The sequence below is a fragment of the Juglans regia genome, chromosome 7 (genome assembly GCF_001411555.2).
Source record: "Juglans regia cultivar Chandler chromosome 7, Walnut 2.0, whole genome shotgun sequence".
Taxonomy (NCBI): Eukaryota; Viridiplantae; Streptophyta; class Magnoliopsida; order Fagales; family Juglandaceae; genus Juglans; species Juglans regia.
Genome location: NC_049907.1, coordinates 2,869,240 through 2,895,833, shown reverse-complemented (window position 1 = coordinate 2,895,833; position 26,594 = coordinate 2,869,240). Strand labels below are relative to the sequence as shown.

General features: G+C 35.5%; 3 protein-coding genes across 3 annotated transcripts; all 3 read left to right on the top strand.

Annotated features, from left to right (window-relative positions):
• The first annotated feature begins 1,235 nt into the window (after positions 1-1,235).
• LOC108995274 (dof zinc finger protein DOF3.4-like) lies at positions 1,236-2,526 on the top strand. Its single transcript, XM_018970811.2, has one exon. The coding sequence runs from the start codon at positions 1,541-1,543 to the stop codon at positions 2,267-2,269; it is 729 nt and encodes a 242-aa protein (XP_018826356.1). The 5' UTR covers positions 1,236-1,540; the 3' UTR covers positions 2,270-2,526.
• Positions 2,527-12,225: 9,699 nt separating this feature from the next.
• Positions 12,226-17,169, top strand: LOC118349020 (nuclear pore complex protein NUP58-like). The gene is made up of 6 exons (XM_035692157.1): positions 12,226-12,680; positions 13,276-13,390; positions 14,621-15,082; positions 15,645-16,182; positions 16,459-16,499; positions 16,853-17,169. Exons 1-6 carry the CDS (start codon positions 12,343-12,345, stop codon positions 16,889-16,891), a joined length of 1,533 nt encoding a protein of 510 aa, XP_035548050.1. The 5' UTR covers positions 12,226-12,342; the 3' UTR covers positions 16,892-17,169.
• Positions 17,170-19,105: 1,936 nt separating this feature from the next.
• Positions 19,106-22,278, top strand: LOC108995322 (methylesterase 10-like). Its single transcript, XM_035692155.1, has 3 exons — positions 19,106-19,569; positions 20,512-20,643; positions 21,227-22,278. The coding sequence occupies exons 1-3, from the start codon at positions 19,198-19,200 to the stop codon at positions 21,512-21,514; spliced, it is 792 nt and encodes a 263-aa protein (XP_035548048.1). The 5' UTR covers positions 19,106-19,197; the 3' UTR covers positions 21,515-22,278.
• Positions 22,279-26,594: the final 4,316 nt, after the last annotated feature.

The window sequence follows — 26,594 nt, the reverse complement described above, 5'->3', positions numbered from 1 at the left end:
GAGGAAAATTGCGTACAAGACTATGTAAGTCTATGGCCTAGCTATAAACATCAAATCCCCAAGTACAGTGTGTGCTGCACATAGCCCGCAGAAATAGAAAAATGCAGCAAGTTCCATCTACCCAAAAAAAGTAAACAAATAAATTTAGAGAGAAAAAAAACACGAAGGACATATGGTCAAGCCACAAAGTGATTTGCAGGTACCAAACAAAATACAAATGAAACAAAGCTATAGGAACTTCAACCGACAGCTGATTATGGATTCTTCTTCGTTTCTCTGTTTCTCTGTTTCTGTGTCTCTGTTTTTTTTCCCACTCTCTCTCTTCTTACACAACAAAAAAAGAAAAAAAAAAGAAAGATCAGTACCGTATCTAGTTCAACAGTTGCTGAATTTACTTGTCATTGGAAATGGGTTAATAGCATTAGTATTGATTTATGTGTATATATATATATATATAAATAATCTTATAAGAAGTCATTATTTGGGAGTAATTATTTTACATATTTTATGTGACATCATTCCAATCATTTATTTAAATAGAAAAATTAATAGATTATAGTGTATGTATTGTATGCACTACTGTAGTAAATAATATATAGCACTACTCAAATATATGTAAAATTATTTCTTTTACGTAATCATTTTGTTATTTAAGTAAAATTTTTATATTGAATTATATATATTTGAGATAAAATAATAATATTATTAATTTTTTGCTAAAATTAATTTCTTTTTTTTATATATTTTACAATTAGCATTCACTACGTACATTTGATATTAATAATAATACAAATATAATAATAAAAAATATAATTTTTTATATATATTATATTAAAAATATAATAAAATGAAAAAAAATATAATATATTATAATAATAAAATTAATATATATGTGAAAGTTTGTTGTCTTGTTGAAAGAGAGTGAAAATGAAAAGGTTGTGAGAAAATTAAAAGAAAGAAAAATAATAATTAAAATATATTTTATAGAGTGAATAATGGTTATATAAATTTAGATAAGTATTATTTATAACTAACTAAATATTTAAATACGTATAAATTAATATATAAAATTTTAGAGTCATATTATATATGACTTTACACGTAGATATGAAAAAAAAAAAAGTTAAAAAGCTCGACTTTATGGTGCATGCATACTTTCTTACCAACCAAACGAAGAAAGAAGGAATTTTACTTATTAATAATGGAGCCGCCGCTGATCTGCTAGCTAGCTCTGTATAGCCGACCCAAAACAGAACGCCTTCTGGAGCCGACTGAATTGTCGTGCTTAACAAAACATGACTGTAAAAGCTATTCGCTCTCTGGATCATATATGCCTCAGATTCTGTCCCTGTTTGCAGCAGCACCAACGTATATTCTCTCTCTCTCTCTCCATAAAACCAACCCCCCCACCACCGAAGCCTCAAGGATGAATTAAAACAATCAAACTCTTCCTCATCTTCTTCCTTTTCTTCAACGTTCTCATCTCATAATCTCAAAATCAATTGAAGACAAGAGTAACTCTTAAACACTCAGAAAACCGATGCCTTCGGACTCCAGCGAGCACCGCAGGCCAACCAAGCCTACCCACAACACTGGAGCCCCACCACCCGAACAAGAGCAGCTTCCGTGCCCGCGCTGCGACTCCACCAACACCAAGTTTTGCTACTACAACAACTACAACTTCTCGCAGCCCCGTCACTTCTGCAAGTCCTGCCGCCGCTACTGGACTCACGGCGGGACGCTCCGTGACATCCCCGTTGGTGGCGGTTCTCGCAAGAACGCCAAGCGTTCTCGCACCGCCATCGCCACCAGTGGCGCCGTATCTTCTACCGCTACTTCTCACGTCGACCCTTTGCCGGTCACCCCTGTTCTGGTACCTTTCACGCACAATCATGGATCTTCCGTACATTTTGGGGCTGGTATTAACGGCGGTGGGGCAGAGGGGAAGGGAAATGTGAGCGTTTGTGGGAGTTTCACTTCTCTGCTGAACACTCAGGGGCCGGGGTTTTTGGCGCTTGGTGGGTTTGGGCTTGGTGTAGGTCCCGGGTTTGAGGAAATGGGATTTGGGCTCAACAGAGGTATGTGGCCTTTTCCCGGCGTCGGAGATGGTGGTAGTTCGGGCTGTGTAGTCGGTGGTAATGGTGGTGCAACGGGAATGGGGAACACGTGGCAGTTCGAGAGTGGCGAATCCGGGTTTGTCGGAGGAGATCATCATTGCTTTTCTTGGCCGGATTTGGCAATCTCAACCCCAGGAAATGGTCTCAAATGAACTCCTCTTTGTCAATTTTTTGTTCTTGTTTTCTATGCATGGAAACTGTGGTTTAGGGTTTTGCTCGTTAGTGTTGAGAGGGTAAACTGTGGCATGAAACTTAGACAAAAAATGAATTAGACTACTCTTTTTTTTTTTTTTTTTTTACCATGCTCATGTGTTTTCTTTTTACTTTTTTTCAAGCTAGTGACTATGCCTGCATGTAATTCTGATAGTTGCTGATGTGCCATATAGCTATTAGTTTCTTCAATTTAGCACACTACTCTTGATATTCGAGCTTTCCACCTTAAAAACTATCACATTCTTCACGAAAATCTTTAAGAACCAGCACTGCAAAAATTATGGCAAGGATTACTTCCTATATATATAAAGATTATGAAAATGTGGATATATAGATCTGTTTTGATCCAATTGATCATTTGAGTTACCAATCAACTGGGAATGTTTTCTTGGGGTGTGAAATTTAAAGCTGAGAGCTTTTTCGTTTGTCAAAGGTATATACGATATGGTGCGTTTTTGTTCTCGTTGTGAATGACAGACAAGATGCAGTTTCAAGTAGTAGTCTACATGCACATCCAAAAACATTCAAAAAATTTGACTTTTTGACCCAAGTACTCCGGCTTTGTGCTTTACAGCTGATCTCGATTCCAAATTTTCTGTGTCTCTTCGAGTTGAGTCTTCTAATTAATTACTGTGACACACCAAAAAAAAAAAAAGAATCTCAATTGATTATAATTAAACGGCCTTCATTTGCTTTCCACTTGGGGTCCAACCCTACATATATTAATTATTCAACCCACGTTATCCCTTCTGAAGTACTCGTTCTGCAGCCAAGGAGCCAAACCCTCCCCCCCCAACTGCCATGCAAAACCTTCGAAAATATGCATTAAATGTTGTCCATGCATTAATTTGCTTTCAAAGCCTTGTTTTAGGTTTAGAGAAATTCTATTTGCAGTTTTGAGTAAGAGATTATATGTGCAGTCTTATTGATGACTGAGAGTATGTAAAAAGAGAAAAAATATCATTTTAAAAAAAAATTTTTATACACCATACTATCATACTATCATCTCATTTTCATCCTATTAAGTATGATGTAATACATTTATCACAATTAAATGATCATTTATTGCATGTTTCTTTATCATCTAATGATAATGAATGTGTCACATACTGCTTAATTATATGATCAAAATAAGATGAGAGTAGTGTATAGCATTACTATTTTAAAAAAGATATATTGTGATTTTAATTTTTTTTTAAACATAACCGTATGAGCAGCGGGGACGAGAACTATATGTAGACTAACTCGATCTTCATATGATTTTAAAGATATAATATTATGGTTATCAGTCAAATGACAGTACAAGAATAGTAAGAAAAATATTAAAGACATTAGAATCTTAGATTAGAAATTTGCTATGAAAAATGTTTAAACCAAATTGATGGTATCACGTTATTGATATATATATATATATATATAATATTTTTTTATATTTTAATTTTAGTTTTTTTTCCTTCTGACAACATAAGTATGTAAAACTAACTATATATTACATATATCCATGTATTTAAAAATTACCTCTGGTATTGAGAAATGCTCATTAATAATTCACAAGAGATCTTCCCACTTTTTTTGAATTTTATAGAGTTTTTTCTAAAATTTTGAAAGTATACGTTATTCTCTCATGTGTTTTGTGGGGCCTATTCGAGTCTTTGTCTTTCTTAATGTCCAACCTAGTTAACCGCTAAAAATGATATATATTGCATCAATCAAGATATTTTTATTTTGTAAATTGGTTTTGTCAATCACATAAGTTCTAATTTCGTAAGCCACGAGTGGATAAAATGCATGTCACATTTTCTCAACTGGTCATTTGATAATTTGTAGATACATATTTTTAGTTTGTTTGTGGTTATTTATGCTGAATGTGCATAAGACATAGAAAATAAAAAGATTACGCTAATTCGCATTTAACGAGGATACATATATATATATATATATATGTAAGTATCACTAAGACAATGTTATATACTATATTTTCATCTTCTTGTTATCTATTTTGAGGCAGCATTATCCATCAATACGTGAATTTGTTCTTTTAAAAATAAGTATTGACCCAATATTTAATAAATAATATCGCATAAACGTAATTTAATTAACAAAAGTAAAAATTGAGTTTTGTATATATAAACATAATTCATGTTGGAAATTAAACATTCCAAACATAGCTACCATTATTTTCCTACTATATATATAAATATATATATATATATATATATTCTAAAGTTATTTTAAAAACTTCAGGAAATAAAACTTTGTTAATTCAAAGTTCTACTCTTGATGTTAATATTCAGGTTCCAAAAATGATTCAGTGGAAATATATTACTTTTCCTGAGGAATGGACTTTGGAACATGTAGTTCCTCTTGCCAAAATTATTTCTGATGAACTTAATCTTGATTATATTCAGCAATGTTTGAACGGTACTATTAAAATTAGTTTTGATCAACTTTTGGTTAACAACGAAATGATAAATTCTTTTGCTAGAATCAATATATATATATATATATATATATATATATCTTTACTATTATATAAGTGGCTATCAAACGGCCACTAATTAACAGAAATTCTTGTTTTCCGTTAACTTTCTGTTAAATCAACGTTAAGTCACTTCTGTAGCTTTGGGAACAGTTGTTTTCTTATCCTCAGTTTTCACTTTTTCACATCTTTATCAGTTGAGTATTAAAATATTTTGAGTTTATTATGTTTGTCCTTTATGTTTTGCCGGTTGTGTCAGTCCACCTGCTTTTTCTCTGTATGTTTTTCTCTTTTGCAAGTTTATTATTTTTATCCTTAATATTTTATCGATTGTGTCAGTATACTATTTTTATGTTTTTTTTTTGTATATGCTTTTTCTCTTCTGCAGATCGTATGATTCCAAAGTTTTAATTTCGTTGAATGTGATGTTATTGGGGGTTATTGGGTTTCTGATGCTTGCAGTTGGTATATTTTTGTGTTAGTACATTTTTTTTTTATTTGTATGCTTTTTCTCTTTTGCAAGTTGTATCAGTGCATACGTATACGAGGTGTCTTTGGTCTTTTGGTTCAGCTGTGTCAGGTGTCGGTAGCTTTACCTTTTTTTACTTTCCTGTTGTTCTCTTTCCTCTTCATTTTCTGTCTCTTATTCTCTCCGAAGTAATCTTTTTCTCTCTTCTTTTTCTTCTTCTTCTCTCTGTCTCTCCCTTGTCTACATCTTCTTTTCATCTTCATCTATGTGTTCTCTCTCAATTCAGACCCTCTCTATTTTTTCTCTCTTCGCCTTGCGCCACTAGCCGCCGTTAGCAGCTGCAGACCAGGCCGGACAACAGCCCTCCTTCAAGCAGCATCAGCTCTCTCTCGATCTCTCCTACGTTTCCCACTCGCAGATGCTGGAGGAACATTCTTCAGGTTTTCATCAAACATGGCAAACAAGTAAATTTATATTGCTTGTCCAGGCCTCTTTGGAGTCCCACCCTTCACATGATTAATCAAATTCTTGTAGAAAGTGCTTGCATTTTCTACGCTTGCTACATCACCCTCTTCTGATGGCCAACGGCTCTCTAATACAACGATTTGCAGATTAGGTGCACCAGCTGTTGGGCTTGGGTTTGCTGTTGGGTGGAGAACCCTCGGCGGAAGCTAGCGGCTTTGGTCTTGAGCTTGGAGTCGTACATCTCGGGCTCACACATAGTCATCGTCATGGGAGTCCCGCTAGAAAACTGAGCCAGCGGTGCAATTCCTGCCGTGGTGGTGGAGCTAGGGCTGTACACCGATGGGTTCGGTGTCGGTTTCGGTGCAAAACCGAGACACCACCGACGTCTGCTATGGGTCGGTTGAACCGGCCGAAACCGATGGTTTGGGGATAAAAAACCGATCATATCGGTCTCGACGTGCGTCAGCGCGGTCTTCGGTCCACCGTCGGCGTCTTCTGTGAAGGAGGAGGAACTGAGGAAGAGTGAAGAACTGTCTCGCCGTCGCTGCCATGGAAGAAGAAGAGAGTTGCAGAGGGTAGAGAGAAAGAAGATGACGCGGGGAAGAAGAAGAGGGGCCTGGGGGGGTTATTAATTCATCTTAAAACGGCGCCGTTTGGCTTTTAAGCCAAACGGTGCCGTTCTATTTTAATTTTTTTTTAACTTTCAAGCTTTAAAACGGCGCCGTTTCACTTATAAGTGAAACGGCGCTGTTTTATATACATATATTAAAAAATATATATAAATAGACCGGATCGGCCGGTTCAACGGTTTTCCAGGGGTTCAAACCGATGCCGAACCGCCGATATCGGTTTTCCATCCATTTCTCTTGACCGCCGACCGGTTCTTTGCCGGTTCCGTGCTCCGGCGGTCGGTCTGATCGGTTCACGGTCGGTTCCGGCGGTTCCTGTACAGCCCTAGGTGGAGCAGTCGAGAAAGTCTTGAAGTAGGGGTGATACCCGCATGGTGTGGGGCGGGGGGTACCCTCCCCCGCACCATGCGGGGGTTAGTGGTTTTCCCCCCGCCCCCGCCTCCCGGGGGCGAGGGAAAAAATTCAATCTGCCCCGCCCCCCGCCTAGGCACCACATTGTGTTTAAAAAAATTTTTTTTGGTCTAAAAATAATTTTTTAGACCAAAATTATAATATAATTTAAATAATAAATTAAAATTTATAAATATAAAAAAACTTAAACTAATTAGAGTTAGATTTTGGATTGATTTGACTTCCTAGACCAACCTTTATATAGGAGGCCAAGGCAATACAATAGTCATCCTTAAGCAATGTGGGACTTATACTAAGTCCCACATTGCTTAAGGATGACTATTGTATTGCCTTGGCCTCCTATATAAAGGTTGGTCTAGGAGGCTAAAGCAATCCAATGATTTGAATATAATTTTAAGTCTTTAATAAATTTTATATATCTATATAAAATATATTTATTTATATGTGGAGCGGGGGCGGGGCCCAGCTAGGGTCATCCCGCCCCCCACCCCCGCTAGGCCCTCTTTATGTGGGGCTGGGGACCCTGCCCCCGCATGGGTGAAGCGAGGTAGCCCGCCCGCCCGCCCATACGGAGGCGGGGCGGAAACTGGGAGGAGCGGTGAACATGGAGAGGTCTGTTGCACTAGCGGTTGCATTTTCTTTAGGCCTTGCGTCGACAACAATACCTACGATAGAATCAATGTCATGTGTGAGAGATGTATGAGGATGTTGGGAGAGATGGTGAGAGATGTTGAACCTGGGGTAGAGGACGTGAAGGCTTGGAAGAGGGAGAGTGGGGACGAGTCAGAGGGCAAGTAGGAGTTGGTGTGGTTGGAAAGAGAAAAGTCGAACTAGTTCTGAGTAGAAGAATCAAGGTTGTCAAGGAGCGTGAAAGAGATGCGTGGGAGGGTGTGTGGGTTTGGGATTTTCTGTCTTTGGAAATAGTAAAAAATTACTTCTTTTAACTCCTAGTGAGAGATTACAGGGAGAGTTAGGGACTTGTGGGGAGGTAAATGGGTAAGGAAATGAGCTGATGAATGACACAAATATAGAGGTAGAAGAAAGAGATGACTACGAAGGAAAAAAGATAACTTGAGGTCCAGAAGCACCAGATTAGGTGCACCACCCAACCCCATTTCCTTTTCACTTTACTTTCTCTTTCTTTGAAATTTCTTTTGTTTCTTTATTTCCAAAGTTTTGGTTCTCCGTTTAGCACTTGAGAAAATGAAGATCAAAGTTCCTTTTTCTGATTGAAAGTTGTGTTGCCGTTATTTTTTTTTTGGTCACAAATAGTGAATTTGCGTTCCTTCCACTTCTAGTTAAACATATGGTGTGCAAATGCAAATGGGTATTTCTCTGGTTTCAGTTTTATAATTTTCTCCAAAAATATGTACCATTTTAGTGCAAGTTTTGGTTTTTGAGGCAACAATGATACTTTAAGATGATTTTCCATTTTACGAAGTAATGTTAAAATATTTTGAATAATGATAGCTGTACAACCAGTTTACCATCAATTTACTACTTGCAAATAAAAAAAACATTTTAAAATTATAAAATAATTTTTATAGTATTGTTCTGTATTTATATATATTTTTTTATTATTATATATCAACTAAGTGGTAAATGAATTGTATATCAGTTGGCAGGGTATCATTAAAAATAGTACTATAAAACACAATAAAGGTTGATGAGATTTTTTTTTAATGTTGTTTCTGTTATTGCGTTTGTTGTTTATTTAAGTGTTGTTTCTGTTATTACTTTCTTTATTTATTTCTTGTTTGTTTGTTTATTTATTTATTTTTCTTTTATTTTTTGCATTGTTTGTTTGAGGGCACTGCATTGTTCAGTTGGGGCTGTTCAATAACTGTCACTATTCATTCAAGGCTCTTTATGGAAGAAAAAAAGTGTTACTGTTTATTCATGTCCATTTACTATTTATTTACTAATTATAATAAAAATCATTCTAATTGATTTCTATATATTTGTGTTATGCCAGATTTAGTTTTATTTATAGCATCCATAATAATTTAATTAAAAACATTCTATTTTAAGATTTCTGTTAATTTACAACACTTCAATTTTCAGTATATAAGTTGTTTAGGTTTTTATTAATCATGCAAAGTTATTCAAAATTTATTTTGTAGGAATATTTGTCATATATAAAAAATCTTGTAGAAAAAATTTCAAAGAAAGAGTGGCCGGATGATTCAACTTTCTGCATATCATGACCGATTCAAGCAATAGAAACATAAGAATTTCAATGTCCTCTCTATTGATGTCGTGCAAGATGACACAAATAATGGATCATGGTAGAATGATCAAAGAAATCATATGTTAAACTAATGTTTTTGTTAAATATAGTTGTATTAAATAATGTCTTTATGTTATAATCTATGCAAACATGTAATTATTATCCAATACTTAACTATTATTATCCAAAAATATTTATTAAAAATTACATTTTTTTTTCTCTATGTATTAAATTATTGATTGAAATCTATTTTTTTTTTTATAAAAAACATATTATTAACTAAAAATAGAACTACTAGTGTGTGTGTGTGTGTGTATATATATATATATATATATATATTTATATATAAAGTGTACACAATCTCAACTATCTTGAAAGGAGAGGATTTTCATACGCACCTGTTCGAAAGGAGAGAAATATATATATATATATATATATATATATATATATATATATATATATACACAGCCTAGTATCATGATATATATACTGAGTGCTTTTTCTCACCGAACCCTAACATATATAGCATGCTTCCATGATGTATTCCATCCCATGCACACCAACATACAGAGGGGCTGAGCCGCCTGCAGGCCGTCCAGTGTGCAAGAGATGGAATATACCATAAACTCATGTTGATGAGTCAGGCCGACAATTGGTATATAAAACCCCCCGGCCGGCCACCATTTTCAGATTTTCTAAACCTTAAAGAAGTCTGCTGCATGATCTGCATGCGGTTGGATCTCCATTGTCAAACCCAGCTTGGAGTTGTGGGCATGAAGATGCCAAGACATATTGCTAATTTATAGAGGGAGAGGGATTAATAATTGCATGGGTTTGAATTCTGATGGAATTCTTAATTTTCATTTCTATATCCAAAGCATATGGTCATGATTTATTCGTCTTGGAATCGCACCAATTGAGATTCCAAGTAGAGGATATTGTAAGTGTAATGCTCCCTGACGTGGACATCACCGACCATGAACACCTGATCATCTCCATGACTGTCATCTGCATGATGCATTTGGTGGATCTGACATACGTACGGTGTTCATCGTGACCATTTTATGTTTGTCACCCGGCCCATCTCTCCGGTGACAATTCGTATTTGCATGTCGTCTTAATGTCTTTTAAATGATTATTAGATTATATGAATCAACTTAAACATGACTCCTCGTATAAATAAGAGTGACACGACATAATTTGTTTAACCTGTTTAATAATTAATTTTTATTGAATTAACTTGTATGCAACCCATTAACCTATTTTATATAAATGGGTTGAATTGATCCGTATATTTATTTTTAATCTAATTAATATAATTTTTCATATAATACAATGATAACTATGTATATAAATCATTCGTAATTACTATTAGATTCATAATAAAATATTTTATTATCAACATCTAATCCAATAATAAATAAGAAAATTAATATTTTCATAAAATAAAATTACATGTTAACAAAAGATTTTTAGTAGTTTGAGATATAAGTAGTTAAATACTAATATTTATATTGCATCCTAACAACAAAAAAATACAAATAAAACTAAACATTTATTAAATATAAAATATATAATTAATTTGTGTTATATATACGGGTGATTGTGGGTTTTGCAAGTTGACCCACAATTGATTCCTTTACTAGTATTGTTTTATCGGGTCAATTTATTTTGATTAAAATCCATTTATATTAAATTCAAATCCACTTATTTTGTGTCGATACAGTTCTCCATGACCTTATCTCAATCATTTATCTTAAGTCACATTTGGATATAAAAAAAAAAAAGCCTTTTACAACGTCGATTATCTAATATATGATGTGATACGTTAGATGCAAAACAAATTTTTATTATAAGATAAGATTAAATAATCATACTTTCTAGCTATAAGTCAATTCATAGATTTTCATTTATAAGTATCTTTATACATGTAACATTTTCTTTCTTGCTTGGTTGAGAGCATGAGTACTTGATGGATTTACATAAGAGAAATGTTTGGTTTACAAAGAAATTTCACAAAAATAAATTTATAAACTGATATGACTTGATATAATAAATCGTATTGAAAGCCTCATTTTATTGTAAAATAAATTTGATAGTTGTATTAAATCATATCAGTTTGTAAATTTATTTTTGTAAGAACTTTTATTAAATATAATACTTCTCTCTTATTATATATATATATATATATATATATATATATATATATAGAAAGGGGTCTACAAGAAGGTTGGGAGAGATTGTGTGATCTTCAAAGTATTATCCTGGAAATATTCTACTTGTCGGCCTCAATCTTATATGAGTGATGAATAATAGGTACCGCACACAAATGGTTTTAACTCACGTTTTCTTTGGAGTGGAGAACATCTAGTGGAATCGGAATTATTCGTGGTATTCCATTCCATCCCTAAATTTGTTTGTAATCAATGACGTTAACAACCATTAAAGCTATAATTTCTACTTAAATTAAGCCCCCAAAACAAATTTTCATGTTTAATTATTTCCTATCATGATTGTGTTGGCGTTATTGTCGGAAGCCCTCTTCTAATGGCCGGAATGCATTTTATTTGTTTTGAATTAATACATGAGAAGTACTGCTAGATCTATACACATACCCATTAACATACCAGATCAAGTCATATCAATTTGTAAATTTTATTTTATAACACTTCTTACCGTCATTTCTCTTATGCAAATTGCCATAAATAAAATAGACTACTCGGAGGCCCATTGATTTTAAATGCAATAAGAAAGAAGAATTATGTATATTAATATAGTTTTACTTCTCATCATCCCCCACACCTGACACCACACACCATATTTATTTTTATTTATTTTGATTTTATTATTGTTAAACTAATTGAGTTCTTTTATTTATCGTTCATATACCACATATTTACTAAAATAAAAAATAAAAAATTATACGTGGTATGTGGATTCAACGGAAGGATACAATGTGTCCTTCCTCCACACCCCTAAAAGAATGGATAGGGAAAGGTAAATGGGCTATGATTTTAATAGGCCAGCCCAAATATCTCTGCTTGCCACTCGCATCGGCTTGACCCAAGTATAAAGGTTTGGGGGCTAAACCCATTGGGCCCGAAACTTCAAAAACCGGGGACTGATTGACAAAAAAGACTTGCACAGAGGACCAAAACGCAAATTGCTTCCAACTAAGTGCCTTTTTCAATAAAATTCGCAAAAACGATACCAAGCGCGGGTCTTTCCCCTCCATCTCTCTCTAGGGTTTTTGGTGTTTAGCTTTAACGAGGAAATCGAAACCCAGAAAACACTGTCCTCGTTGAAGAAACAAAAACAGAGAAAACGCAATGGCGTTTTCGATGTTTTCTACTCCGCAGCCACAACAACAGCAGCAGCTGTTTCAGCCTCAAGCTCAAACTTTTCAGCAGAGCAGTCCTTTTTTCCCGCAACAACAGCAACAGCAACAACAACAACAATTGCAACTCTTCCAACCACAGCAGCAGCAACAACAACAGCAGCAACAGTTTCAGCAGCAACAGCAGCAGCAGCAGCAGCAACAGCAACAGCAACAGCAACAGCAACAACAGCATTTGTTTCTGTTCACTAACGATAAAACTCCGGCGAATTATAGTACCAAGTGGTCGGATCTTCATCCTGAGTCCCAGAAAATTCTCCTTCAGATCGAGTATGTTTTCCTTTGTCTCAATTACCTTCTTTTTCTAGCTCTTTGATTTTTTTCGAAGTCCTTGCATGTTTTAACTAAATATTATGGATTGGTTGCTGAGAGGTGGTGGGGAAAAGGACCCAAAGGAAAGAAACTTTGGTGTCTTTTTCACTTGTTGTGTTGTCGAGTTTCGGTTCAATTAAGCTGAATTGCCGCATTAGCTGGATGTAGTAGAAAATTCCAATTTCTTGTGCTTCGAAATGGAGAAATCTTTGTTCAAATTCTTGATTCCTTTTCCTGGTACATTCATTTTGTAAGCATTAAAATGAACTTGTGACTCTGAGAAATTTCTGCAAAAAATGAAATTGTTTTAAATTTTGTTTCACTTCACTGCAGATTTTCACTTAAAAATGTGGCATTTTGTTTGATTTGAGTTCCTTAATCCGAGTTTTTTTTCCCAAATGTTTAAATTTATTTCAAGTGTCAGTATTGATCCTGATGAGGCATAATGTAAATATGGTTCACTTTTAATTGTCTTTGTAGCTACTATAGTTGGTCGATTTTGGGTATAATAGTATTGTACGCGCTTTGAGTTGCTTAAGTATTGATTGTATAGGGAGCGGATATTGAAGTACAGAGATGAGAGCCAGAGGCTGGATCAGTGTACTCGTCTTTATGATTCTTCAGTTTGCAATGATGCATTCGAGCCTGATGCAAGCCGAATTGTTCAGGTCTACTCTTTGATTCGATCCCTTTTATTTTTAGCTGTCTATGATATCTCATTGTTTTCACTGAACCCCGACTTCTGACTTGTAGTTTTTTTTTTTCTTTGCCATTTTATATAAATATCTGTGTCAAACTCTCCTACCTACTCTCTCTCTCTCTCTCTTGTCCCTCCACTCTCTCACTCGCTCTCTATTGTGAGCCTGTGAACTATTGACACTGCTTTCCTGCCAGTGTCATTGCTCGATATGCGACCGCCTACCATACACAGTAGTGCCAATATTGAAGCTGCCCGACGTCACTTTGGCTCTCAAAGAGCCAGCTATATTACCCTCGCCTAAACAGCAGAACTCAACCACCACGCGGCAGCCTTATTCAAGCATGGTGAGCATGATTGAATAACAAATACCCATACGATAAGCTGATTGAGGCCATTTGGTAATTGATAGGGTATGAAAATTATATGATTGTGATGGGTGGAAGTCGTGGTGGCATCTATATGGTGGTAGCTGTTGGGGGTCTCCCCTGATGAGTCTTATTGCATCCATACACGGTAATGGTTATAGGAAGACTGGAAAGTAGATGGCCCGCAATGGGAAACTCATCCCATTCTGCACATTCCAGGAAATGAAATGTGGCCTTTGCTGGGAAGATGTTGCATACTTTCGTATAAAACAAGAAGGTTCAACAAATGGAACCCACCCGTGGGTAGCCCAAGTGGTAAGGGCGAATTTGTGTGCATGAGCCCTTTGTCACAGGTTCGATTTCCCCTGGGATCAAACTACAATTTAAGTGGGAGGCCATGGTGGTGGGTTGTTGTGCTAGTCTTCCTGGGGGTTTAGGTTCCATGGGTGAGTCCTAAGGGCTTTGCCATGGGGTTGTTCCCCGTCATAAAAAAAAAAAGGTTCAACAAATGGAAATTAATAACCAAGTCTTATGAGTTCGTTACAAGTGAAGGAAATTGCTTTGGAAAATACAACATTCCCGGGTCTTCTTTAGTTTTAACCAAAGACCTTTTAAGTGTTAATTAATCCAGAGCAAATTTGATCATGAAACCTAGTGTTGTAGGAAAAAAAAGAAGAAAAGAAAAAAAAAAAAATTCCTTTTAAACTCTAGTATTACCAAGACCTTATATATAAGACCTTTCTACTGCAGTACTTATTGCTTTTTACAGTGCTTCATGCATTTTTTAACTGTGAATATATGGTATGAGATATATTACTCATGTTATTTGCCAGGAACTTGGGGGAGTTAGCTCTGCCATGGAACGACAGAAAGCTGTGCTGCAGGAGCTGATGGCTGTTGTGAAAGATATGTTACGGAACACAGAGGTTGGTATTCGTTCTTTCATGATGCTACGCCCAAGGTTCCTTCATCCAAATACTGGAGGTGCTTCAAATGCCATTGCTCCATCACAAGCTCCCGGAGCGACAGCAGCATCTGGTATGAGTGCAACCTCTATGGTGCCAGTTTTTGATTTCTACAGTGGGGTTCCGAGAAAACCATCCCCCTTTTTACAGCAAACAGTTGCCAGATTTGAGAAGTATCTCGGTGAGTGCCGCCAATGGATTGAAGAATTAGAGCAGCTTCTCCTCTTAGGTTCTGACAGGAACTCTTTCAATCTTGGATACTCATTGTTACAATCTCTTCCGAAAGTCATGTCAAATGTGCATGACTTTTTTCTTCACGTGGCTGCCAAGGTACATCAGCAAATATATTTTTCGTATAGGTTTACTTTTGAAAATAGAGGGTGGCTACATACCTTTCATGTTATCTATTGTTAGGTATTAATGATGATACTGACTTGAAAGCAACTGGAGCTTCCTACAAGCGGTTACCCCATTTTTCCTCTGGGAAAAGAACATTAAGACTCTACCTATGTAACCTATATCACTTAAATGTTAAATTTAGGTAATACATTGTCCTTATTTACTTTTTAAAAGAACTAAAAAGCAAATGAAAGAACTAACAAGCAAAGATACATCTCAAGTAAAACAAATACTATGCCATTTTATATTTGATGCCCTATCATTGGAGTTGGTTCTTATGTGTCATTTCAACATATCATATACTTGGTCCCAATTCCAATCCTCCCCTCTTACCCATCCCCCTCCCAAAGAAAAGGAAGCAGCAGAAAACCATGCTCTGGCACATACAAAATGGATCATTATGCTATTTCCTAATATTTTGTTATGATTGTTACTTATATAAAAAAATTAATTCGTATGATTAATAACAAATGTATTGCAATGTATTCCTTAGGTGGAGAGTATTCATCAGTATATTGAATCCATGAAAGCAGCTTATCTTGCTGATCAGCGCCATCGAGGAGGCTATGGGAATGATCCCTTTCTTGAAGCTGATAGGCGTGAAACAGCAAGACAGGAAGCTGCTGCTAAGAGAGTACATCCAACTTTGCATTTGCCAACAAATTCACAACCATCAACACAAGTTGCAGGGTTGCTTGCCAGCTCCGGGACTCATGGGACATCGGCTTCCCAACAGACATCTGCAGCGACCACATTGGTGTCGTCAGGGAGTGGCTTGTCACTTTTTGGCACACCTACTTCTGCCCCTTCCCCTGTGTCATCTTCTCTGTTTGCGACACCAACCACTTCTGCTCCAGTATCCTCTCTATTCGGATCATCTGGTGCTACTCCACAGACATCCCTTTTTGGTTCTTCTTCAGGATCTTTGTTCGGGTCTGCCTCTACTCCCTCTTTGTTTGCTAGTGGCGCTCCAGCTTTTGGTTCTACCACTCCCTCTGGAAGTTCACTATTTTCAACACCATTTGCTTCAGGTACCTTATCATTTTTTGTTCTACATAAGAATAATTCATGGTCCATTGATAAGATTATTATGGGTTAGTTCCAGTTTACAATCTTGTTTGGGTTGATTATCAGAGTTTAGTTTGAGAAGTTGCACTGGACTTATCTGATTCACATCCTTTGACAGTTTTCAAATCAAATCATAAGGATCTTAATGTCGACATCATCAAGATTGATTTTACATGTTTGTATTTTATTTTTGTTTCTAATTTCTCATAATTGCCTAATTTATTCTCACTTCTTCCCAGGTGCTGCAACAGGTTCTGGGGCCAGCTTTGGGGCTGCATCAGTGAGTAAATTTTTCCTTTTTTTTTTAATGTTTCTGGAGGAGTTTAATCAATATTGTACTTTTTACTTAAAAGAACCTTAGAAATGTAGGTCGTTATAAATAAATTGATCAATTTTGTTTTTGGTCGAACTGAAGATCAGTTAAGTGGCAAGAAGAGCAACAAACATCAACTTGAAAGAACAGTGTACTTGAATTTAGTTTTAAGTCATGCAGTGCAATCAATTTCTACTACTGTTTGCTGCAGAGCTAATACCATCTGCTCGTCAGCTCAGCTTTATATGATATGATTGATTTCCTAAGAGAACGGTATTCCTCTATTAATGATCTTTTCCACATATCCTATGTTTTTGCAGAAATCATCAAAACCAAAGTCTAGAACTGGTAGAAGGTAGCTTCAGTTCAGTGTTTCTGCAAAGATCTCTCTCAATTGAGCAAAATCAAATTAGCAGATCAAATGTGCTGTGTCATGTCCTACCGGTTCCGCGTTAATCCTGTGTGTTTCCAAAGATGGCAGGGAGATGCTGGGGGATCGGTGTTACTGTAACATTGTAGGGTAAAATCTTCGGGTAAAGTGGTTGTGGATGACTGGATGTGAATGTGAATTCTTAGCCCAAAAGTTTCACCTGCATTTGTCGGGATATTAGAATATGTTCAATAATCTGTTTATCCACTCTTTTAATTTTTTATTAATATTATTTTTCCTTTTTTCTTTTCTCAAAATTTTGGAGTAATAGAGCATGAGTGCAATTGAGCTTTGCTACTCATCATCTTTACATATTACAAATTATATTTATTTTTATATATTTTTTATTTTATTTTTCCTAAACTAATTGAGTTCTACTTATCATCTATATATCATACATTTGGTAAAAGAAAAAAATTAAAAATTAAAAAATCATGTATGGTATGAAAATGATGAGTATAATTTTTCTTCTTCAGAATGAAACTTCGTAGGATGGTTATCTTGGGTAATTGGCCAGATATTTGTACAGGTTCCAGAATAGAAACTAATTAGGTCTCGTTTATTTTTATAAAACTTTTGATTTCATTTTATCTAATCATTACAATTTTATCAAATTTTCATATAAAATAAAATAAATAATTCAACTTTTTAAAATTTTAAAATAAAAATAATATTAAAAAATAATATTCTAATAATATTTTATTTAACTTTCAATTTTTATCTCAATTCATCTCATATGCGAAAACAAACGCAGTCTTAGGTCCCGTTTGGTTAATAGACTCGACTGAGATCAACTCAATTTAATCTAATTTTAAGTTGAATCTAATATTCAAATACCCAACTCTCAAATTATTAAACTCACCTCAACTTAAAATCTCTTTACACGTAAGACCTACAATTTTTTTCAATTTATCATTTTTTTATACGCGGGATCCATAATTTTTTTTAATTTTTCATAAATATATTTAAACTCATCTTAATATCTAAATATATTTAAATTTATTTTAGGTGGATCTCACAAAACTCACTCTACCATCTTAACTTATTACTATTTATAAAAAATTTAACTCAACTCAACATCTAAACGCAGCTTAAACTTCCATCTATCTACTGAAGTTAGATGTTTTGTGAATTTAGCAATTCTCTTGAGAAAATACACTAGGTAAATATGTTGCCTGACCTTGGGGTTGCTTCTGAAAACCAAGAGTGGTTTTGGCAGACTAAAAACCTAAAAAATGGGAATTAATTAATAATGCTTATTTATTAAGATGATATTTTATTGTAGGTGATTAATTCTTCACTGTTACCACCACAATATATAATATAACAAACACAGCCAAACACAATTTTCTATAATTTTATTAGCGAGCCCTCACTTTGTCGAATAAGTGAAGTACTTAATTTGTAAAGCGTAGATTATTCTTAATTTGTACTCGTCCATGGAGTGGAGCATGGTGTTGGTACAGGGTCGAAAGTATGTTGAAATATGCCGGTCACAAAGTCATGATATCACCGCGGCCGGCCGGCACAATAGATTTTGAAGCCTATGACGATAAGTTAAAATGTGATCTTTTTCTTGTGTTAAATTAATTAATTTATATCTAAAATATATTTTCATTTAAACATTATTCCTCATTGCTTTGAGATGCAAAATTGCTAATTAAATTTTTCAGTAGAAAAGAACGGTATGTATTATATAAAATCTTACTATATATATATATATGCCTATGAGTATTAATTCTAGATTAAAATAATATTAACATAGAATATATAAAAGAACCCATGCAATTTAGTAAATTAGCTTCACTTTTATATAAAAATGTTAACCTGCATATATAGTAACATAAAATGTCTTAATGTTGATATTCAAAATCAAGAAATAAATTATAAATTAGAGGAATTTAAAGAAAAATTGTACATGACGTTCAACTTCAAGCAATGGCCACATCTGTTTATGCGAATAAGATTCATGAATCTGGGTCAACTTACACCAACCCGTGTCTGCGACTTTCCTTAATTTCTTTGGCCACATCTTTGCTCGCTTTTATTTATTTTGTCTTTTACGTGTGTGACTTGTACTTGGGTATTTTTAAATTACGAAAATATCTTTTTAAAATGTATGATTCTACAAATTACACTTTGATTCAACGTGAAGTGTTCTAAAATTGAGTTTTACAAGCAAAGGTCTTCCTAAAGCTAAAACGGCAAGAGTACTAGCTGGGTAGCTAAGTGGAGATGGAGAAGAGCTCGACCAAGCACTTTGTACTTGTGCATGGAGCCGGCCATGGAGCATGGTGTTGGTATAAGGTGGCAAGCTTGTTGAAATCCTCAGGTCATAAGGTCACAGTCCTGGACCTAGCTGCTTCTGGGATCCACCCAAAACAGTTGCATGAAGTAAAGTCACTTTCGGAATACCTCGAGCCTTTGATGGAATTCATGGCGTCTCCGGCATTAATGGAGGAAAAGGTGGTCCTTGTCGGCCATAGCAATGGAGGTCTCTGCATATCTGTTGCCATGGAAAAGTTTCCTGAGAGAGTCTCCGTTGCAGTGTATGCCACCGCCGTTATGCCAGGTCCCGACTTGAGTATCTTGACGCTAGGCGAAGAGGTAGTACTCCCATCTCTCTCTCTCTCTCTCTCTCTCTCCCAACCTTATGCAGTGACTGTGACTTGGGATTGTCTGCAGACCGTAGATTATTCTTGTGCATGGGGATCCCCTCTATAGTATAGTAGAAGCGAAAATGATCATGATCATCCAGTGGAATTTTCTTCCTGCGTGATTGATTTGGATTTTCTTTTCTTTTCATTTCTTTGTCCTGGCTTTTGGCTTTTCGTTTAGATATTGATGGTCAAATGATTAATTTGATGGCTCTTAATTTCTTTCTTGTGTTACGTGCTAATTGGAGTTAGTATCGACACTTCCAAAGACATTGGGCAAAGACAAAATAAAAAAATCCTCTCTGTTTGAAAAATTTGATTTTCATTTGAATGATTTTTATATATATTCGTTTTGTCGGTCGGTCATATATTTCCATACATATTTGATAAGTGCTAAGGTTTTAAATTATATAAGAGTAATCTTACAAAATAATACAGTTTAATGTGATCTATCGGATTTATTTTATAATAAAAATAATTTTTCAGTCTGATAAATCATATCAAGTTATATCAATTTGTAAGATTATTTTTGTGTAATCACTTTATTACTAGAATATTTATCTTCATATTTTGGGTCAAAATCAAACCGTAAGATTTGATCAACATGATGGGCATGTGAGATACTAATTAATTTGTGCATGCAATTAATTAATTCTATGACTCAAGATCACTAGATATATACATGATATTTAAAAATTCATGCTTTAAATATATATTAACTAATTTATATATAGATAAAATTCACCTATATATATATATATATCTGATACAGCCAGATCGATCTTTAGATCAATTCATACGTATATAGGTTTGCCTATTTTACAGCTACGTACTTAATTATAATGTCTTTTTGCATATATGGTTTGGAAAATAAAAAATATATATCATGTAGTTCAACAGAAGACTGGATTCTTATATGGACACGCAATTTACGTTCGATCAAGGGGAAAACAACCCTCCAACCTCCCTTTTATGGGGTCGCAACTTCATGGCAACCCAGTTTTACCAACTCTCCCCACCTGAGGTACGTACGTACATGCTCCAATAATATCCCAATATTCACATCAATTATCTCATTCATTGTCAGCATTTTCACGCACGTTTTATCCTCATAATCCAGAAAACTTCAAGACAGGTGTGTAATGGTCATATGTACATGATACAACCATTTACTTTTTTTTCTTCCTGAGAAAGAAGGAATCTTTTAAGCATAAATTTTGTATTCAATCCGCATAATATTAATGATGTTTTGTCGAATAAAAAGTGTTACAACTACAAAGAGATTTCATATATAAAAGTAAATCTATAAATTGACATGATTTTATATGATATATACGTTAGATCCACTTTACAATAAAAGTAACTTTATAATTTAATATACCACATCAAATCACGTCAGTTTGTAAATTTACTTATGTGAAATCTTGTTATGGCCAAAGCTATCATTTCTCTTTGCGGATATGCTTGACTACTTTCATTATAAGTTGTGAACAAAATTCTTGTTAATAGTAATTAATGTTATAATTATCATAAGTTAGTTAGCTAATTAATTAAGTTGTCATGCATTTCCTAATATATTGTACACAATGAAACTAATTAATTACTAGGATTTGACGCTTGCAATGTCGTTGGTGAGACCTATTCGTCTCTACGGGGATACTTCAACATTGCAAAAAGAAGCAAATCTGAGCAGGGAGAAATACGGGCAAGTTCCTAGAGTTTACATCATTTGTGAAGAAGACAATGTGATGAAGGTGGATTTCCAAAGGTGGATGATTGAGAACAATCCAGCACCGGAGGTGAAGGTAATTGCCGGTTCCGATCACATGGTGATGTTCTCGCAACCGAAGGAGCTGTGCTCCTGCCTCCTTGAAATTGCAGAGAAATATCCTTAAAACTTGCCACTTGCAGCTACCTAGCTTGGGATATATGTTTCGTGGCACAAATAAATTATGACCCGATGGTAATATCCCGTACGTGTGTCTTGAGTACTACAATATGATGGCATGCACATTATTTGAATTAAGATCTAGTAGGCAATTAATAATTTGATTTGTAATATTTAAATTTTAGAATTTATCTTCCGAATCAAATAATGTCACGTGGTTGATGTGGTATAAATGTCTTCAAATAGAATTATTCTTGTTAAAAACAGAGCATAATTTCAAGTGTATTTAGATGCAGATCAGGAGACAATCGCAGAGTTCCTTCGGCTTTGAAAGCATTGCCATGTGATCAGCACCCTCAATCTCCATCACGTCTTTTACCCTACTGTTTTGAATCATCCATCGCTGAAATTCAACAAGTATTGCTAGATCCTCGTCACAAACAACGTAAACTCGTGGAACCGACTCATATCCCTGGTTTGAGAAATACTATGCCTTGGACAAGTCCTCAATAAACAGTGAACTTGGCCTTGTTAAAGTCTTGGTGAGTTCAAGATCCTTCCACAATCACAACCCAATTACACTACTTAGGAAAATAAAGAATCCCAAAATTCTTACAACAATTTGTGATGTAATTAGACCGATCTGTGTCGTGCATGTGTATGGGGTGAGTGAATCCGTCGTCACACAGGTGAGGGCCTGTGTGTGTGAATTTGTTTACAGTAATGCGGTACCCCTCCTATGATTATATCCCAAAATCCCTCTTTGTAACGTTCAATACACTCTATAAATAACCTACGTATTGTATATATATTGAAAAAATCTCAATGTACTCTCATGGTGTGCAAGACTTTTTCACAAACACCTTCTGTGCAATCTTCTTTATGGTAACAAGAGCCAAGTGAGAGCAAGAGAGTTCTACTCACATGGCTTCCATCTCACTATCTGTGAGTAATTTTGTCACATTTTGTTTAACACGGAAAATATCGCTTGTGGAGGGAACAAATCGTGGCCTTGGCTAAGAGCCAAGACCTTATGGACCATCTTACAAATCTGTCCCCCCCACCTCAGTTCGATGTCCCCACAGACGATACTTCCAAGAGTTCAGTCAAACTTACCTCCAATGGTGCAAATCTGATCGTCTACTTTGTGGCTGGATAATTGACACTCTCAGAAGAATCTCTTGGTCTAGTTGTTGGACTAGACACTGCACAACAGGTTTGACAGGCCCTTCAAGAGGCCTACGCCCAAAGATCCCAAGAGAGGGAATTCCAATTTACATAGCAGCTTTTACATGCGGAAGGAGGCCACCACACCAATGGCAGATCATCTTCAACACTTCAAAGGGGTATGCGATAATCTAGCTGCAATCGGTCGGCCGGTGAGTGACAAAATGAAGGCTTTCTCCCTCCTCAATAGTCTCAGCCCCAAGTAATGAGCCATTCACTACATCAATGCTCAAACCCCCATGCTGATGTATGGAGAGCTGGTGCCCCTGTTGCAAGGATTCGAGATGCGTTCTTAGTTGCACGAGCCCCTTACTCCTCAGCCCGTGGCATTTTATGGCCAAAAGTCCAATCACAGCTTCTCTAAGTGTCAACGAGGTTCCACCCATACGCAGCACAAGACTTTTTCTTCTAAGGGATGTGGCTTCTCACAAGCCAGCCATTCCCCACGTTCTAATGCTCAGTCTGGTGGTACTCATAATCAAAATTATAATATTGCCTGTGACTCAGTTCGTTCAGAGACTTGTCAAATTTGTGGCAAGAAAGGACATATTCCTCTGAAATGTTGACATCGGTTTAATCACAGTCTCCAACCAGATGATATACCTCAAGCCTTGGCCGCTATGGCTCTTCATGATACATTGATATGCCTTCTAACTCCGAATGGATAGCAGACATGGGGGCCTTTGCTCACATGACAAGTAACTCAGGGATGCTCAACAACCTTCGTTGCTATCTTGGCAATGATGTAATACTTATTGGTGATGGTAGTCTTCACGAAATCACACATACTGGGGACACTTATATTGGTTTTGGTGATTCTCGTATTCAGCTTAAAGATGTTTGCTTGTCCCTGATTTAGTGAAAAATATCTTGTCTATTAGTCAACTGACGTCTGACTATCCTTATGCCTGTGAATTTTATGGTATTGGTTTCTCTATTAAGGAAAGGGCAACCAACTACACACTAATGAACGAACATCGCAAGGGTAATATGTATATTTTGTCCCCACCCACAGAAGCACACTTTTCCATCTGGTTTCGATCGATTTCTGAAGAAGTGTGGCATCAATGGTTGGGACACCCTCAAGCTTCTATGCTTTGCTTAAGGTCTTATCCAGACTCTTGGCAAGAATAAGGGCTCTTCTCTGTGTGAGAATTGCCAACTAGGAAAAATGAGCAATTACCTTTTTCACCTTCACATAGTTATACTTTTAGTATCTTTGATAAACTTTATTGTTGGCAGTGAATTCACCAACAATCTATTTAATTTGCATCTTCAAAAGCAAGGCATTCTTCACCAATACTCTTGTCCGCATACACCCTAACAAAATGGTTCAGTAGAACGATGTCATCGCACCATCCGTGAACTAGGTATGACTATGTTATTTGGCATACCTAAACGTTTTTTGGTCAAAGCCTTTTCCACTACCATCTTCTTAATTAACCGCCTTCCCTCTACATCCATTGGTTGTCAGTCCCCATTCTCTATATTTTATGGCCACTATCCAGATTATACCTCTCTCAAGGTTTTTGGCTCCAAATGTTACTCTTACACTCGAGACACCAAACAAAATAAATTCGACCCAAAAACCCTACCTTGTATTTTTTTGGGCTAGAGTGACAAACACCAAGGGTACAAATGCTATCACCCACCATCACGAAAAACCTTTATTTCTCGACATGTTTTTATGAAACTAGTTTTCCATTCAAACAACCTGGTAATCTCCATCTACCCACTTTCGATACTCAGGTTTTATCAACTTTTATCGAACGACACTTATCTATCACTAACCTTGTGGATATCCCTAATGCAGCTCACTTGTAGGCATCACCTCCACCGGCTCTTTAAACATCCTCGACAATTGATCCCATTCTCATTCCCTCGTTGGCTCCTGACATTGAGCCCTTTTTGCACCCCAACCCTACATCAACTTCATCTCATGGTGACCCCCCTCCAACCCCTTGCTTGCTCCACCCATAGCTTCCTCTTCCCCATGGACCCCTCCTCCTCACCCCATGGTCACTTGTGCCAAAGTTGGGACTCACAAACCTAATCCCAAATACACAAATATCCATACCCTTATTGACCTTCCTTAAGAGCCCAAGACCATTTGTTCTGTGCTGAACCATGTCAGGTGGTCTAAGGCTATGTGTGATGAATTACAAGCTCTTCATTACAACAATGACTCACCCAAAAATGAGTAGCACAAAGGCTATCCCAAGTGCAGGAGGATGTCGCATAATAATTAGGAATAAATTCTTAAATTGTCTCATCAGGGAAAGTTACTTAAAATCAAACTCGTTTAAAATGGTGAAAATATTCATAAAGAGAAAATAAAAATGATGGTATGTGCAATAGATGAAAGAGTGCAACAATAATGAAAATGGTACTAGTCATGGACTAGATTCATATTTTTGGATTTTTGAGTGTCGAAATGAAATGTAAAAAAAACTAACAAATTGAAATTAACAATAAAAATAAATCAACTAAACTAAACAATCTTAATTAATCTGAAAAATTAAACAATAAAACATAAATTATTTAAGTCCTAATTAAGCTTTAATCGATCTAATATGCAATGGAATTGAGAGATTAATAAAACTAATCTAAGAATTAAACTAGATTAGAAAGTAATTGACAAAATACGAACTGAAAATTGAAAAGCCTCAAAATCAAGATTCTAGGGTTCATCCTTGTATTTAAATCACAAATTTTCAAAATTAATTCATAGTACTTGTAATCACTGTTAAATGAAAGTTTAAAAAAACGAGAAAAATAAATAACACGAAATAAATAAACAGAAAATAAATGCCCAAAAGTCTAAGCCAAATATCTCAAAAATAAATCACAAACTTTAAACTAAAATTAAATAAATAGTAGATAGTGAAAAGAGCAAGCCAAATGAATGGAGATGGAGGTGGTAGGCAATGGAAGAGGCGGCTGGAGCGGCAATTGGACCCTGTAAGAGTTCTTCAAATGTGCAGCGCTGCTCTAAAAAAGTCTTCAATTTCGTGCTAATGATATGCTTAAATAAGATAGGAAAGAAACCCTAATGTCTTCTTATTCCCACACACAAAATCGTTTAAATTTTAGGACTAAACTTGGCAGCCACAAAAGCGCTTCAGGAGTTCGAATTTGGAAATCCTTATTAAAAAACAACTTTGTAGCCCTTTAAGATAACTTTCCAACGCATCAAGAATCGTATCAATCCGATATTTGAGCAGAAAGTTGTGATTAAAATACTAAAATGTGTCCATTATATCTCCTAACGCATTTTTGGATTCTAATCTGAATTACTCTCAAACCCCATCATTATGCCTATTTGAAGAGTCTTACACTCGTTGAAAGTTCTTATATTGTTCCAACGTCTTGCCCACTTGAAAGTCCTTTGAATTTGAAATTATGAATAAAATAAGAATAAGAATAATAGGATATCAAAAATATGTTGTGCATGTGAATGAACATTGTTCAATTAAATCCCAAGTTATAAATTAAGCATAAATCATGCTATTAACCAATTTAAATCATAACTCGGATTTATTCATCTTAATCATTTATTCATCTAAAACCAATAATAATGTAATGAAATAATTAAAATATATTGGTTCTAAATGTATAAAATATGCAATAATTCAGCTCAATCAAACAACACCTGAACTTTTGTTCCTCGGACTCCAGACATGTAGGTTGTTGGATGCAAATGAGTCTTTAAGAGCAAACTCAATGCTGATGGCACACTTGATCGCATGAAAACACAACTTGTCGCAAAAGGCTTCCATCAAGTTAATGGTGTCTTTTACAATGAGACTTTCTCTGATGTTATCAAACATGACACCATTTAGATCATCATCAACTTAGCC

Excerpts from the sequence above, each read along its gene's own strand:
- LOC108995322 (XM_035692155.1), top strand. The coding sequence starts at position 19,198 with ATGGAGAAGAGCTCGACCAAGCACTTTGTACTTGTGCATGGAGCCGGC. Across the intron at positions 19,570-20,511 it reads TCTTGACGCTAGGCGAAGAG|TTCAACAGAAGACTGGATTC; the intron begins GTAGTACTCCCA and ends TATATCATGTAG. Across the intron at positions 20,644-21,226 it reads ACCAACTCTCCCCACCTGAG|GATTTGACGCTTGCAATGTC; the intron begins GTACGTACGTAC and ends ATTAATTACTAG.
- LOC118349020 (XM_035692157.1), top strand. The coding sequence starts at position 12,343 with ATGGCGTTTTCGATGTTTTCTACTCCGCAGCCACAACAACAGCAGCAG. Across the intron at positions 12,681-13,275 it reads AAAATTCTCCTTCAGATCGA|GGAGCGGATATTGAAGTACA; the intron begins GTATGTTTTCCT and ends TTGATTGTATAG. Across the intron at positions 16,500-16,852 it reads CCAGCTTTGGGGCTGCATCA|AAATCATCAAAACCAAAGTC; the intron begins GTGAGTAAATTT and ends ATGTTTTTGCAG.
- LOC108995274 (XM_018970811.2), top strand. The coding sequence starts at position 1,541 with ATGCCTTCGGACTCCAGCGAGCACCGCAGGCCAACCAAGCCTACCCAC.